This window comes from Pieris napi, chromosome 11, assembly GCF_905475465.1.
Source record: "Pieris napi chromosome 11, ilPieNapi1.2, whole genome shotgun sequence".
In the NCBI taxonomy this organism is placed as follows: Eukaryota; Metazoa; Arthropoda; class Insecta; order Lepidoptera; family Pieridae; genus Pieris; species Pieris napi.
Window position 1 is genome coordinate 2,182,248 of NC_062244.1, and position 16,333 is coordinate 2,198,580.

General features: G+C 32.3%; 2 protein-coding genes across 3 annotated transcripts; one reads left to right on the forward strand and one right to left on the reverse strand.

Moving 5' to 3' along the window:
- Window positions 1–3,230: 3,230 nt before the first annotated feature.
- LOC125054031 lies at window positions 3,231–13,042 on the reverse strand. 2 transcript variants are annotated; one of them, XM_047655688.1, is made up of 5 exons: window positions 12,737–13,042; window positions 12,373–12,612; window positions 10,022–11,898; window positions 8,809–9,057; window positions 3,231–3,997 (listed from the first exon to the last, which is right to left on the reverse strand). In XM_047655688.1, exons 1-5 carry the CDS (start codon window positions 12,840–12,842, stop codon window positions 3,965–3,967), a joined length of 2,505 nt encoding a protein of 834 aa, XP_047511644.1. In that variant the 5' UTR covers window positions 12,843–13,042; the 3' UTR covers window positions 3,231–3,964. The 2 variants fall into 2 exon arrangements, with proteins under 2 accessions (XP_047511644.1, XP_047511643.1); XM_047655687.1 differs by having other exon boundaries at window positions 12,373–12,621.
- Window positions 13,043–13,162: 120 nt separating this feature from the next.
- Window positions 13,163–16,267, forward strand: LOC125054033 (phosphoglycerate mutase 1). Its single transcript, XM_047655693.1, has 5 exons — window positions 13,163–13,412; window positions 13,786–14,018; window positions 14,402–14,593; window positions 14,951–15,023; window positions 15,757–16,267. Exons 1-5 carry the CDS (start codon window positions 13,310–13,312, stop codon window positions 15,921–15,923), a joined length of 768 nt encoding a protein of 255 aa, XP_047511649.1. The 5' UTR covers window positions 13,163–13,309; the 3' UTR covers window positions 15,924–16,267.
- The last annotated feature ends 66 nt before the right edge of the window (window positions 16,268–16,333 follow it).

Consider the following 16,333-nt stretch of genomic DNA (forward strand, 5'->3'; position numbering starts at 1 on the left):
TCTGTCTCGTCTTGCGTCCTGTCAAATGTGTCAAACATCATATAGAGAAACAGCTCTTGACACTGGATTTGAATGAGTTTGAAGGTTTTAGAATGCGGACAGAACTTATAGTTTTCTAGAGAGTAGAGACTGTTTGATAGGTTGACAGTTATCTATTTATTATTTTGATTCAGAAAAAAATATAGCAAAATCTAGATTTTTTGCAAAAATCACTAACTGTTTCAAATCATCGTATGTGAGGAATAAATTTGCGTCTTGAATAAGTTTAATTGAAATTTAAGTGTTAGAATAAAACACTGCCCTTAAGAACAATAATTAATCATATCCAGTATTATATACGCCAAAACGCTTCGTGTATTGTAGTTTTAAGGTTTTCTACGCTTTTATGACAATATAAATGATGGTAAGTATTAAGGATTGTGTAACTAAGGCCCAGCGACTATTTAAAAACGTATGGTAACTGTTACGAGACGTATATATGTGAGAACGAAATCGTATAGTTAAAAACTATTTTGGAACTGAAACGGTTCGAACGAATATAATACGTGTAGTAAATTATACTATGCTTTAATAATGTACTATGCTTCGGCAATCTCAGCACCAACACATATATAACTATGTGTACCTTAGAACTTTGTAGGTTCGATTTCACTCCCTAAATGATTATTATATTACGTTAACTGTTCGATTTTACGTATAGTTAAATCTGTATCTAGAAATATTTACGACCCGTAGCAATTACGACTGGTACTCTGTATTTAGTTCTATGATCTACCTGATGTTTTATTTTGTAATGTCTATCAATCTGACTACAAGAAATGGCATAAGTATTTTTTTACTATTTAGTTATTCGATTTAAATGTCTAGTATATGCTAAATTATGTATTATTTACTTATGTGAACAAACGAATTAACGAGTCAGCACGTTTCATGGCATAGAACTGAATATGGACTGATATAACTTAGGTATTGGTAAAATTTGTGTACAAATTAAAATAAACTATTTATGATATGTACTGGCGTTGGTAAATCTGCTATTGAGGTCTGAGTAACTCATTTTCTATTAAGAGTTATTCTCTTTTCACCAAAGCCTTCGAAATAGGATTGAGACGGCTCAACAAAACGCACAAAAAAATTACCTTCTAGCACACTATGACAAAACTTAAATAAATACTAAGCCATTTTTACTTTATTGTTAAGATTTACATGTTTATAACAATATTTTTAAGTTAAATCATAATTTGTACACAAATAATTCTCAAGCTGAATAGTATCCTACTTAAGAATATTTGTATTGTCCAACGCTACTGCTCTGTGTATTTAATAAATTTTTACATGTGTATGTGGTTTTTTTTAAATAAAAGAAAAAAATACGAAAATAATTTATTTTCAAAATAACACGATTTTCAACAGGTTTTAAGCTCAAACGTTTTCATTGAGTCAAAAAACCTATGGCAAAAAAATAATACCGCTTTTGTGTTGAATTTACATCGGTTAAATAATTTTGTGTGTCCTGTTAAATATACATTTTGTTAACAGCCATTGCCAAGAGTTTTTTGACTAACTATACATATTTTAACATGTCAAAGTATTTATATGTAGGAACTATAAGTAATAGCTAGTAAGCACTCTTGGTCGATGCTATGTAGGTACCGGATGCTTGGTAACATCTCGTTAATTCTTATTTATGAAAAATTGCCAGTTTATTTCAACTGATGTTTACAACACAATATATAAACGATTATATTAAATAAAAGATCTGCCTTCGTGCGAAAAAGGACAAAATGATGGGGGAAACAAGATGGAAAGTTCTGGAGTTTGACTAGGTTGCCATAAATTTAGTGTTATGTTAGGTTAAATCTGTCCCTCTGTGAAACTCTTCGATTGTTTTGTCAAGCATACGATAATGTAATTCTTTGACAGCTCCATTTTTAAAATAGATCGATTCATATACTGTTTCCGATGTACATGAAGATTTTGACCGGAAGAAGTTGCAAAATTTAGACGCTAGCAATCTACCACCTTGCAAAAGCGAGCTATTGGAGCAATTTCTGCGAGCAAATTATGTATGTACCATTTGGAATAATGCTCATCTGAAAAATCCATCCACATATCAACCAGACAATAACGGCTGGGTATTGAAAAATGGCAAATACCAATTCAAATGGTTTTCAGGAGATCAACTACCAAGTTATGTTAGTGATTCGCTCAAAACTCAATCAGGTATGTTATTATTATGACAAATTATTGTCCATATTTTTTTAATTATTCAGAATTGTATAAAATTCTTTATTTTTATCAGAAACTGACGAATAAGGCGATATTGAAGAAGACCAGGACATCGACTGGAGGAGTATTAACGAAGAAAATGAAATTATCGACGACAATGAATAAATGAAAAAATCTCGTTTAATACCTACCCTTAGTTACTACACAACCTTGGCAACGCTCCAATGCCGTACATGGAGCGTTCAAGTATTACGTAACGAATTTTGGGGGGGGGGGTCATTTTGTAAAACGTTCGATGCTCGACCACTGTGAGGGACATAAAACTGCATCAAACACGACCGCGATCTCTCGCGTATCGATATTGTGACAGTTTGAAAATTGAACATTCATCTAAACGCAACTTCTCAATTTTTATTTAATACGTTACTGTAATTAAAACTCGGCTGGCATTACACGCACTAGATACGATCAACGCCCGGAGCTTGAGGGACAAATTCCAACACGACGTTGCGCACACCGTTTCGACGATGGGCGCGTGTGCGTCCTCTTTTATTACGATGCGGGGCGGGGATTTAATTACACGTTATTGTTAATATTATTTTTGACTTACACCACATAATAGTAACTGAAGAGCCACGAAACCTTTTTACTATACTTGGGTACTGAAAAACGTTACGGCGAGTTACATGGGGGGGGGGGGTCAATAATCTCCAAAAATTGCGTTACGTAATACTTGAACGCTCCCTTTAACGTAATTCGTTCTACGAATGTTGGACCGTAAATACGGATCAGAGAACATTTCCAGTTAAATAGTATTGAGGTATTTAAATTTATAGCATATCCATGGTAAGAAAATATAAAGCTCTTAGAAAATGCTTATCCTAAGACTAGTTAACGCTTAATGATATTCTATTTGAATACTGTACGAATTAAACTCAGACGTACATTTGGCAACAAATGTGAAAAAAATTATCTCTAAGACCCACTAAAGAAAAAACTTCTCACAGCTTATAAATTTTATGTAATAAAGACAACAATATTTTCGTTAATTTTTAAGCCGACAATTTTAGTCAAGTGTTTAAAAACTGCAGAAGTTAAATGTAAAAATAGGAAAAGAGATTCACATCATGTTAATAGATTAAAACCTATTCCTTCCTAGGCAAAGGTCCCAGGTTTTATACACGGTTAGTTTTATCTTGTCAAAATTAAAAATATTTACAGATATTTGGTGTACAACCTCGAACCTTTTTTCTACATAAAGCATCACATAAACAAATATAGAAAAAAACAAGTTATTATATAAACATACAGTACCCGTAACGCGTATTATATATGTATATACAGTTTAGTATGTTGGCTGTTTAAATTTTAGAACAAAGTGCAATAGGAATTAATAAATATTACATGTATGAATTTGCATTGCATTTAATTTTATTTTGTATGATTATTTGATGAGATTGAGCAACACTTTGTCTTGACAACAAAAATTTATGCCTGATGGGAATTCAGTAGACAAATTTTTTTTAAAACAATTTTGACAATTTGTTAGTTCGTGTTCAGGGTACAGATAAAAAAAAATATGTCACAATTAAATTCTATTTGTCTATGCACACTTTGATAAACTTTACAAAGATAATAGAGACAGTTCATACGTAACACCACAGACACTTATCACCACAGAGCTATAAACAATTGTACCATAATAATTAATATACATATTAATTACAAAGTCAACCTATCGATACGGCCCTTTCCTTCGAGGTATATTCTGAAACAATGGTGATAAACAATCATTATATAAGAGCATAACAGGTCAACAATTATTATTATAATGAATATGTATTTGATTTTTTTAGAACAAAAAGAAGTAATTTGTGGTATGCATATATTGGGTTAACATTTTTTTTATTTATTTATAAATAAAAGCTTGCCAACACGCTCGGCACACTGACACATTGGTAAAAGAAAAATAACTTATAGGCAAACTTAACAAACACGAAGAGACAAAAAAATATAAAAACTAACGGAAAATCGATTTCAAAGAGTGAGGAGAGCAACTATGGATATCTTGACCTAGCTATCTTGCTATATAGAGAATGCTCCATCTGGTTATCAACATCATCTTCTGGGATGGGATGCCTGAGGGATCTAGAGGGTACACGAAATTTAAATTTAGTTAAAATGTTGGGACAATCAACCTGATTCTACGTTTGTTATTAAAACTTAATTAAACCGGTTCATTTTGGTCACAATCCATGCGAGCACTTGAAACAACGGTAGAGTTTTAATAATATTTAGCAGAAAGTATATCGTATCGTAATATACAAACGTCGAAACGTTTGTATAATGACGTAAATTTTTCAGTTCATTCATAAAAACTACCTACTTCTATTTGGCTTTTTAACCCATTTGTCACATTTTTTATTTATGTAAGAGGATGATATCTATCAAAGCTAAACTAGATTATTAAAAGAAAACAAATACAACATTAAATATACATTTTTTTCCCATAAATGCTTCTAATTTTATATTTACTGCCAGTTCTCAAATCAAGGGCGTAGAACGGAGGAGAAAAACTGGCAATAAATTCTCCGCTACTCTTTGCGCCAAGTTTTTGAAGTAAAACTTCTTTAGGCGTGACTAGGGAGTGGCTCGGGTTTTTTACAACCTAGTCGCGTCTGTGTAGTTACTGCTATTTAAAAATAACAACTATAGCGCGTTTTATAAGTCCGTCAGCGCCATCTAGTGGTGCATTATTTGAACTGATTTAAGTCAGTTACTTGGTAGTGTTTATTTAGGATAGCATTCACACATTTTATTTGATACTGATTCTTGTAATAATGTTATAATTAGTATATTTATATTTAAAATGAAAATCCATACTAGTAACATGTGACAAAATAAAAATTCCACAAAAGAGGAATGGTAGGGGAGCCCAAGAGGGGATTTCGGGATTCACTAAAGCGCGGCAGATTAATATATAGGGGGATACCTTGTACCCAGTTAAGTACCTCCAAAAAAAATAAGAGGCCCATATATAAGGCCACCCGTGAAGGAGACAGGATCAGATTAGTAAAAAAAAATTGACCATCAGAAATTCCCGAGCGCGTCAGATTAAGGTAGGGTGAGTTAATTACATCCTAAAAAGTGTATATTCCACTAATCTGACAATTTGAGAGTGACGGAAAAAAAGGGGAGGGCAACAAAGTTGTAAAAAAAAACGTCATCTCGACATTCTCGAGCGTAGCTAATTTTTTTTTAATTTTGAAGGAAATAATTCAAGAATAATGAAAAATATATAATCTGACGATTTCCGCAAGCCGAAATAACAAAAAATCGTCGATAAAGTTAAATGCGTGCAGCTGCGTGATGCCTACATTTCCTTTAACCGATCGGAATCTACTAAACGGCGTTCTAAATATTTCCCTCAAAATTACATTTCCTGTGAATTTGAACCGATTCGGACCGATAGATTTTGAAAATTCTTAAAAAAATAAGTTTTTTTTTTTAAAGTGGTTTCTTTATCGATCAACTTCAAAAACTAATCCGCCTTTGAGCTTGAAAAACCACGTCGATCGCCACCAAGCTGGTCAAAAGCGGTTGATTAGTTCGAGAGATATCGTGAACGAAAGAAACCCGAAAAAGTGTTTTTTCGGGATTACTCCGAAATTTGTGGTTCGATCAAATAAAATTGCTAAATTACTTATGATGATGATAAAACTGCGTCGAATGCCGCCAACCGCGTGAAAATTGCTTGATCCATTCAAAAGTTATTGCGGTTTGAATATTCCAAAAATAGTGTTCTATGAAACTTCTATCAGACTTTCGAGCTGGGAGAGCTCAAATGCATAGAAATGTTATTTCTTTGAACTCAGCGAGCTCAAAATATCAATTTTAAGCGCCCAGGAATGGAATTAGCGGGAAGTTGCAGGGATGGCCCTTTAGGTGAACCGTTTTTCTAAAATTTTTTTTGTCAGCCCAGGCGAATCCCTCTAGATAATCGTCAGATTATGAGACAGTACGTTTAGAACATAAAGATGAACCACATATATCTTAATCTGACGCGCTTGAGTATTTCAAAATTGCGATTTTTTTTGCAAATTATGAAAATGGCCGTGGGTTTGCCGAAATCGAAATCGTCAGATGAGAGCTTTTTTTTGGTGCACTTAACACTCCCTTAGAAAATCTGACGCGCTTGATAATTTTATTTTTTTTTTCATTTTCAACCCTTAAATACAACCACCCGCATCATGCAAACGATCAGATTAACATACTGTTACGAAGACGGGTCGACTGCAATGTTTCTTGATTTTTCCACTACTTAGAGAAGTTTTCAGCAGGCTGAAATGTGATTTCTGCCCGTTTCAGGAGAGGGTCAATCACATATTAGAAAATAGTAATTTACATAATGTTACCTTAGTTTTCAGGAGCCTGAAACATTTTTTCAGGCCGTTTCGGAACACGTGTAGTCGAACGGTACACTTTTCAGGAAACCCGTTTTCAGGCGTTTTCAGGCCTGGTTATACCCCTTTGATGAAGGAATGTTCTAGAACGAATTTTCTAGGTGTGGGACAAGGACGGAACGATACGCGAGAGAGAGGGAAGATCGGAACCTTCTCGAAGCTAGACCGAGCACTCTAGAACGCCGTACGACAAGGACGGAGCAATGTGCGAAAGAGATAGCTAGTACGCACGTTCTAGAATTGTGCGATCGCTACTCAGTTGCGCTGCCGCCTAGAGAGTTCTCGAACATCGCTCCCAGGGATATATAAGCGAGCCGAAACGCGACCAGTTAGTTCAGTTTTGAATGCGATACCAAGCGATAAACACCGGAGTGACAAAGTGCGATTATAGTGAATACAAGTATTGTGTGAAGTGCGTGTTATTAGAGTAATTAATGACAGTGTTTTGTGTGTGTATTTAGTGAGCTTTTGTGCGTAATTTCCAGTTTTTAGTGTTAACAAATTCCTCGCAGATTTAATTGAAAATAAACCCTTGAAGAGATTTACGGCGTTTCTATCCGATCCCCTAGCTCGTAACAATACGTATATTATTAAAAATACGTAGGGCATTGATGCTATCAATATCTGATGCGCTCGAGGATGTCCATGCTACAGTTTTTTTTTACATATTTAACAATCTATAGCCGCTTCCCCCACCGATGAAAAGGTATATATCATATAGCATTTTTTTCTTCTTATTATCTAAGCTTTGCATCCCAATAGGTCTCTACGACGCTCGAGTAAATCCCCATTTAGCATCGTGGGCCTCCCTACCAGAAAGGTTCCCATCCTAGCTTGCTTTTCTTTTGTTATACATACGGCCAGTTTTTTCGCTTAATTTCGTATTTTACTTATCCTAAAAATCTGGTCTATTTTATATAAAAAAACAATGTTGTATAAGAGAATAGCAAAGTGAATAAAAAAAAATTAATATGCAACGTTTTTTGAAAATCTCATACTTATTGAATTACTACTTTTAAAATAAGTAAATTAATAATAAATATTCTGACGATTGCGACATACTATAATATTCAATAACAAGGCTATATTGACATGTGCTGATCTAACCTTCGTATTTGAATAATCTTTGTAAAGCACATGAATAATAAATATAATTAAATTATAATATGATATTTATTATTTAATTTAATATTTAATCATTTCAGTGATATATGCCGTCAACGAAAAAGAAGTTTTACTTCAATCGCGCGTAAAGGTTACACGCACACACTTTTTTTGTTTTACACAACGTTTGTAAGGAGCTGCAACCATTACACCATATTCCTTCCACATGACATCATAAGTAATTAATAATCATAACATAAATTAAAAAACAAAGATTTGTCCTCTATCAGCAGGAGGCATGGTGAAAGAGGAGCACGCACTAACATTATCGTGGGAACAACACGCAAATACATAGTCGAAATAACTAACATCACCGCATTCACGAATTTAAGTACCACAAGTAGCACCCGTTCACGAGTATGTCGCATATTTAGTATATTTTAGGGAGAGAGACAACCCGACGCATGGACGCCGCCACAAGCAATGACATTTAAGCGAGCATTCGGCATGACGATCCTTGAAATGTGAACTTGGCAACATAAAAAAATAAAAAAAGTGTGTGTGTACAAAGTACACATGTCAGAAGTTAAACTTCAGTGGCAAACTAATCTTGAAGTGTTGTTCATATTTATACAAATCTAAAAGTTTAGATTTCCGATACTTATAGGGACGGAAAAAGGAAGATATGTTAGGAATTTAATTAATTTAATTGTCATAAAATATTAAGTGTCGAATAATAAATAATAAATGATAAATAATAAATAACAAATAATAAATAAATAATAAATAATGTGACGGTAAATTTTTTTCCAACGCCGATAAAAAAGTTTGACTTCAAAAAGGAACATGGCGCGTAACCGAAAAACGTGACGCGTAACGAAAAAATGTTACACTAAATTTTTTTCCAACCCCGATAAAGAAGTTTCACTTCAATAATTATACTGAAATAATTTGATACAACATGGATCACGGTTTAATACACAAAGCAAGGAAATAGAGTAAGTCAACTTACTTGTGAGGGAAAACGTAGGTTAATTAGAGATGGTAAATGTGGCGTTGGACGTACATGCCGGTTTGGCTGTCTTTGCCATGGATTATGGGGTCTTAGACTCGAAGGTTGTCCATAATTTACTTGTCTGAATGTTCTGGGGAGTTGCTTCATAGGATTGGAAGAGCCCCAATCGAATTTAGGATATAGCCTACGCGGTCTACTTTGTTGAGATTGGTCTGGTAGGCCGACTTCCACATGCTCATGTCTATCCTGTAAAGTACAATACATTTAACCAGCTTCAAAGAAAGGGGGATATCAGCTTGACGCCGCTAGAGAATCGAAAAACCCTTTCTTGATAAGTGTTCAGAAATTTTTTGTAAGTCATTTCGAGGTAATTCAGAGATCCTAATGGGATATGTGGGGCAAACAAGCAGACGGATCACTCAAAAAATGCAGCTTACGGATGTGTTGCCGGCCTAATGGTACGCTGTTTTCTTGAAGACCTAAGTCGTATCGGTTCGGAAATAGCTCTACTGGCAGCTGATTCCTCGAGTGCGAGGGAAGTAATGCCTTACAGGCACTTTGTTGTGAAAACGCCGCGAGTTGAGAGGGTAAAATTCATTACACATAAAAATATATTTTTTTAATTACCTCAATGTTTAAAATTTGTATATCACTGTGATGTTATCTGTTTTTGAAAACAGACATATATGTGTATTTGATATATCTCCTATTGTGTATGAGACTTAGTTCAACATATTGCAATAAGCAAAATTTTCAATAGTTAAGCAATAAAAGGTGATTATGAAAAATTAAGCCCACATCTTCTTGGGAAGATGATACTAGTCAACATTTTGCTAGGTATATAAATTACACATATCCCTAACAGAAATTTGTGGACACCCATATCTTAAAAACTCTCAGGATTATCTTGATATGAATATAAAAAAAATCTCACATACTACTGAACTGATCTTGATGAACTTGAATTGTTCAATAGGAATTAAACTGATTCAAATCAAAGAAATTACTCTAAATAGATAATCATAGTCAAGTATTATCCAATTTTTAACTATGTGTACAGATCAATTTTTTTTAAAATTGATGTTGGGTAATAAAGAGGAAGTCTTTGTATATATAAGTATAGTAAAATTAATAATGGGATTTATAGAACTAAGTATAATATTGCTACTGACAGACCTTTCAATAAATTGAAAAATAAAATAAATCTTACCAGACTGTCTCTGTTTGTTGTATCAGGAGAGTACCTGATGGCATTATCAGATATATTCCACATTGTTTCACCATCATCTATGCACTGATTGGGTTGGTCTTTTAACTTAACAAATTCTTTATGCAATTGATTGTCAAATTTCAAAAGTTTTCTCTCGAAAACAGTAATCATTGAATTACAAAACACTACCGTATCAGTCTTCTTCAACATATCTAATACCGCCCGCGCCAAATCAAACGAATATGGCAAAATACACAACCTTTCTACAATCTGAGACACTGTTTCACTGTTAAAAGTCCTTTTTTGTTCACACATTAACTTTGCCAACTTCACAAATACTATTTTAAACCTAGAGAAGTTTTGAGTTTGCCCTATTACTTCCAAAAATTTATCACACACTTGAACACCTGGTTTAACCTCTGATATCAGCAAGTCACAAATTTCATTGAAATTCACTTGATTCAAATATAACAATGTCCTTTCCACTATTTCAGTTATTATTACCTTTTCTTGGGTCTGTTCAAAAATAATTAGAGCATTTAATGTTATTTCCACTACTATTCTAGAACATTTTCGACGAATACCTTCATTTATATATACTAGTCCATACAACCTTAATAATTGAGCCTTCTTACATACCATTAGATATTCTTGGTGGAATTGATCTTCAGTCAATTCAACTAACTTTTCACTTACAAAACTTTGTGTCGGAAGAGTGTGTGGAAAATTGCACCTGCTTTTCTTGCAATTTTTCATTATGTTGAAAATGCAGACGCCTCTAAAGACAGCACTTCTTACAAATGTAAATGGTAAGGGTGATCCTTGCAAGACCGGGGATAAAACGCGACTTTTTGTTGTTTTAGTAGTAAACATGTTGTCGAGTTTTGTTTCAGGTTTCATATACTCCACTTTTGTACCAGAATCTTCAGATAATCCAAATGATGTTGAGTCAGCTTTTTGTTTCTCACAAACCTGGATACACTGTTTAAGTACTACTGGTTTTGGGATTTTGAAGATGGCAGTATCATCTCTATTATCTACAATAGGTTCATATTTACCTACTTTAGAGTTGTATGACATTATAGGGTTAGTTTCAAAACTTGAAAGGCTTTCAGCAAAAAGTGATATAGTGTCATCATCATCATCATCGTCAGTATAAATGAAACTGTCTGGGTAATAATCCGATCTTTCTATACCAGCTTCAGGTACTTGCTCTTTAGCATTTGGTTCAGGTGTGTTGTTTAATTTTTTCTCATCTATTTGAAGTGATATTGATCCTTTCCCAACATAATCACCACAAGAAGAGTCACTTCTAAGTAGTCCTCCAAATGTAATATTTTTTAATTCTTGTGTTTGTACATTTAGTTGCAATTTTTTTTTTGAAAAGTCAACATTATTTTCAGAGCTGAATCCAGAATATTGGTGTAACATTGATATGTAGTTATCTAAGAATAACAACTGGTCTAATCCCAATACCTGAGATGCATCTCTAATGGGTAAAGTATCTTGCGATAAAGCATCAGAACTGAGGTCACTATTATTATTTCCACAATTAGTTTGTCCATTAGTAATATTCGAATGATTATTATTTTCCAAAGATTTTTTAGATTCATCTCTTATATTAATGCTATTATCATTTATAGCAAGGTTTTCAAGTAATACAATTGGATTTTTTTTAAGATCATATGTTAAAGCTTCAAAACATTTAGTGGTTGTATTTATTGTTGGCATCACTGAGTTTATATCATTTACTGAAGTAACTTCATCAGGTACATAATCATTGACAAATGTTCTTACAATTTTAAGATCTTTAGGAAATACTTTATGTCTTAATGTCAGAATTTTCGATTTTACATCACGCTTTCCTTGTTTCTCAACTGAAAATAGAATAATAGTGAAGGCACTCATCACTTCCTAATTGAAGTTTATATGTAAGAAGGATTAATACAATTGACTTCACAAATTAATTTAGATAATTTTATTGAAGTTGTTTATAAGCATAAACTGTTATTAAGCATAGAACCTACTGTGAATAACATTTAAGTATTACACAACATAGGTTCAATTATTAAAGTTTTCATATTCAACTTAGCTTGTAATTAAACTAGTAACTCTATTGTCAGTATAACTAATACTCACACGACTGTCTGCCTAACTTTAGATTGATTAAATTTATAAACTTACATAATAAAGCATTTCAATTTAAGACAAACTGATTACTTAGCAGAATTTATCTAAGTTTTTTATTAAAAATAATATGCTGCAAATATAATTGATATGAAACATTCAATTTCTCGGCAACATAAATGTACTGCAAATCTAATATATAATATTATTTAAGCAAAACAAACCTTGAGGATTTTTTTTACAATTTCTGGTAACCTTAGTAGACTTAATTTCTAGTTTACGAGTTATTCTTCTTTTCTTAGCAACAGGTTGATTATAATTGGAAGAGTTTCTTTCAGAATTTTTACTGTCATTTGCTGCCTTCTCATTGTTAACAGCTTCAATTTTATTTTGGGTAACTTTTCTTTTTGTGCCTCTGGTCACTGGTTTTACATCTTTTATGCAACTGATCGCGATATCGGCACCTAAATCATCTTGAAAAGCATAAATAGACATTCCAGACTCTAAGTTAAATCAAATAAATAATACAATTTCATTACAGAAGTAATAATACAATATCTTTATAAAATATATTGTCAATGTGCCTACCCTTGCAAACCTTGGAAGACTTTTTGACTACACATTTTCTCCGTCTGCGAGTTGGTTTTTTGTCACCAGAAACGGACCTGGTGGAAGTGGTTTTCTTTGGAGGCATTTCTCTATCATTAATAATATCATAAAATAATTAATAATTATATTATTCTCGTCTATATAAGTCTCAATAAAATGTTAAAACAGTTTGCACTTCGTAAATTCAACTTTCAAGTGATAAATCTGATAATTGACAAATCTGTACTCAAGTCAAAACTCAAACGGCGATAGTCAATGTTTTGTTATTGACAATTACCTAATATGACAGTCAATCAAATTTCGACAATAATTTCTTCGCGAAAAAAAACCATATAAAGTTTTAATGATGCCTTTAAATAACAGAACTTGAAACAACTATAATATTATAATAAAACATTTTAAAAATCGGCTGGCAACACAAATCTCTTCTCAATTAGAATTAAGGTCAAAAAGGTCATCTATGTCAAAATAGAGGACGAAAGTAAAACGATACCCAACTAATCTAAATCTTCCGGCCGGTGAAAACTTATCGTCTAATTTTTAATTATTAAAATGGGTGGAAAGTATAAAATTGTTATGATCCGCCATGGCGAAAGCGAATGGAACCAGAAAAACTTATTCTGTGGCTGGTTCGATGCTGACCTCAGTGACAAAGGTAATTCTTTTAAGTTTAATTTCTTTTCTTAAAACCATTTGAATATTGTTTCTTGATCTGAATAAAAAATCTGACAATATTTTCCTTCAAATTTGTAAAATATCCTTCATAATAATCATCTTCATAAATAAAAAACCTTAGTTAATTATTATTTTTTGCCCTTTATGCATTTTATTAATTTTAAAGGGACTATTGTTATTTATCTATTACAATAATGCTTAAGAACAGATTAGCAGTAAAATTTAATTACTTTTATAAAAAAAAAAATATTATGACTATTTACTTCAAAAGTATTATTAACGATAAGAATTTATTTTTTAGTATTTATATTATTCAGCCACTTTACTCAGAAATTATGCAATTATTTTATCAGGACGAGAAGAAGCATTTTCTGCTGGTAAAGCTTTGAAAGCCGAAGGTTATCAGTTTGATGTCGCCCACACATCTGTACTGAAGCGGGCACAAATTACATTGAACTCTGTCTTGAAGGAAATTGGTCAAACAGACATTCCAATCAATAAGACTTGGAGACTGAATGAAAGGCACTATGGAGGTCTAACAGGCTTAAACAAGGCTGAAACTGCTGCTAAATATGGTGAAGCTCAGGTATATTATATTATTAATTTCAAACAAATTTCAAATCAATAAGCTTTTATAATATACTATATATATTTATATATTTAGGGACAAGTTTATCAAATTACTAATAAATGGGTTTAACTGCAATTTGATAAACTTGTTAAATATTAGTAATTTGTAAAATATTTAACATTAACAACCTGCTCGGCTTTCTATTAGAATTATCAAATTCAGGTCCATATGTCCCGAGATTGCCACTTCACAACTTCTCCTCTTTATTGTATTAGTAAAGATAAAGACTGTAAAAATTATATAATTTAAACCAAGTTTGTTTTCTTTTCTTTAAAGAAATAAATTATATGATAAGTGCCGGTATGATAAATCTTCACAGCAAATTTAATGAATTTTAGGTACAAATTTGGCGTCGTAGTTTTGATGTACCTCCACCAGCAATGGAGAAAGATCATCCCTACTACGATACTATTGTGAATGATCCCCGCTATGCTGGTGACCCAAAACCAGATGAGTTCCCCATGTTTGAAAGTCTAAAACTTACCATTGAAAGGACTTTACCCTACTGGAATGATGTTATTGTGCCGCAGGTAATTTATTTTAATTTTATCAAATAAACATAATAAAACTGTTTTAAATTAGTGTTTACGTTAATGATGTACAGATATAAGCAGGGTATCCAACAACATGCTTTGCCAGTACAGTTTTTAAGTGTCTGCTGTCTTATTTTAGTCATATTATGGTTTACTTCTACTTTTCTATTTATCTTCAATCCATCAATCAATCAATGAAATTATCTTTAATTTCTGAAGTATTTGAAATCTAGAGTATTAGACATTTTTAAATTCATTTAATTTTGAATATTGAAATAAGTTAAATCTAAAGTCTAGTTTTGGTCCAGTCAAATGCTCAAAATTACCTTTAATACAATTTTTTTTAAATTTAAGATAAAGGAAGGGAAAAAGATAATCATTGCAGCCCATGGCAACAGTCTTAGAGGGATTGTCAAGCATTTAGATAGTGAGTATTTAACAATATTAACATTTAAATAACGGCATGTATTTTTGGTTCAGTTTAATTAGAAAGTGCTAATAAGTGCTAAATTTAAAACTTTATGTAGTTCATTACGACCAAAACAATTTGCAAGACACACTTAAAAAAAGGTGTATTAGCAGATGAAGAAATATTTTTCACTCCCGATTCCTTCCTTCCCGGTTCCTTGTTCATTTTTCTTTATAGGCATGTCATATTTATATAGATTACTAGCTGACCTGGCAAACATTTGTTTAGCCATGTATATTATTTCTAGGAAATATTATTTTAGTTCACTAAAAATAACTATCTACAATAATAAAAATAAGAGTTCGTATAAAAGTAAGGATCGTAGAGGGGTAAAAATTAGGGGTTGTATCTATTTTTTTTATGTTGTATCATAAAAAAATCAAAACAGAAAAAAGTTCTAAATTCTAAAAATTAAAAAATAATTTTGGGGTGGACACCCCTTATCACTTAGGGGATTGAAAGATAGATAGCAGCCGATTCTCAGACCTACTGAATATGCATATAAAATTTGATAAAAATCGGTCAAGCCGTTTCGGAGGAGTATGGTAACTAGCATTGTGACATGAGAATTTTATGTATAAGATACAGATTTATGGCTCTTGGATTCTTTATTACAATATTCTCCAAGACTGTATGAGCCCTATTAATAGAACACGATGAAGATACCATTTAACACATTACCAATTTTTAGATCTTAGTGATGCAGCCATCATGGAGTTGAATTTACCAACTGGTATTCCCTTTGTCTACGAATTGGATGAAGACATGAAGCCAGTTGATTCCATGGTCTTTCTTGGAGATGAGGAAACAGTGAAAAAAGCCATGGCGGCTGTTGCAGCTCAAGGCAAGGCAAAGTAGATTTGTATTCCGATATGTAACTTAGGAATTCAGTCCTTATATAGCTATTACTTGATTTGCAAGTATAGATCAAGTCTTGAATTGTGTATAATCTGTAATGTATGCTTGTGAAGATATGATGGAAAAAATATTTGTTTTGTTAAATACAATGTCATACATCATATTATTATATAACAATTACATAAAATTAATAATTAAATGTATGAGATTTCAGAATAATTATATACTCATCCTATTTCCATCATATAAAGTGATTTTTAAGTAAACCAGCTGGAATTTATGTTTATTTAATAGCTATTTATTCAATAGTCGATGTTGACTGTAAATAAAAGTGATGTTATGAATTTCTTTTTATTTCACCAGTATATAGGAGCTGCCCGTATGAACAAAATATTTAATGAGAAAATTTG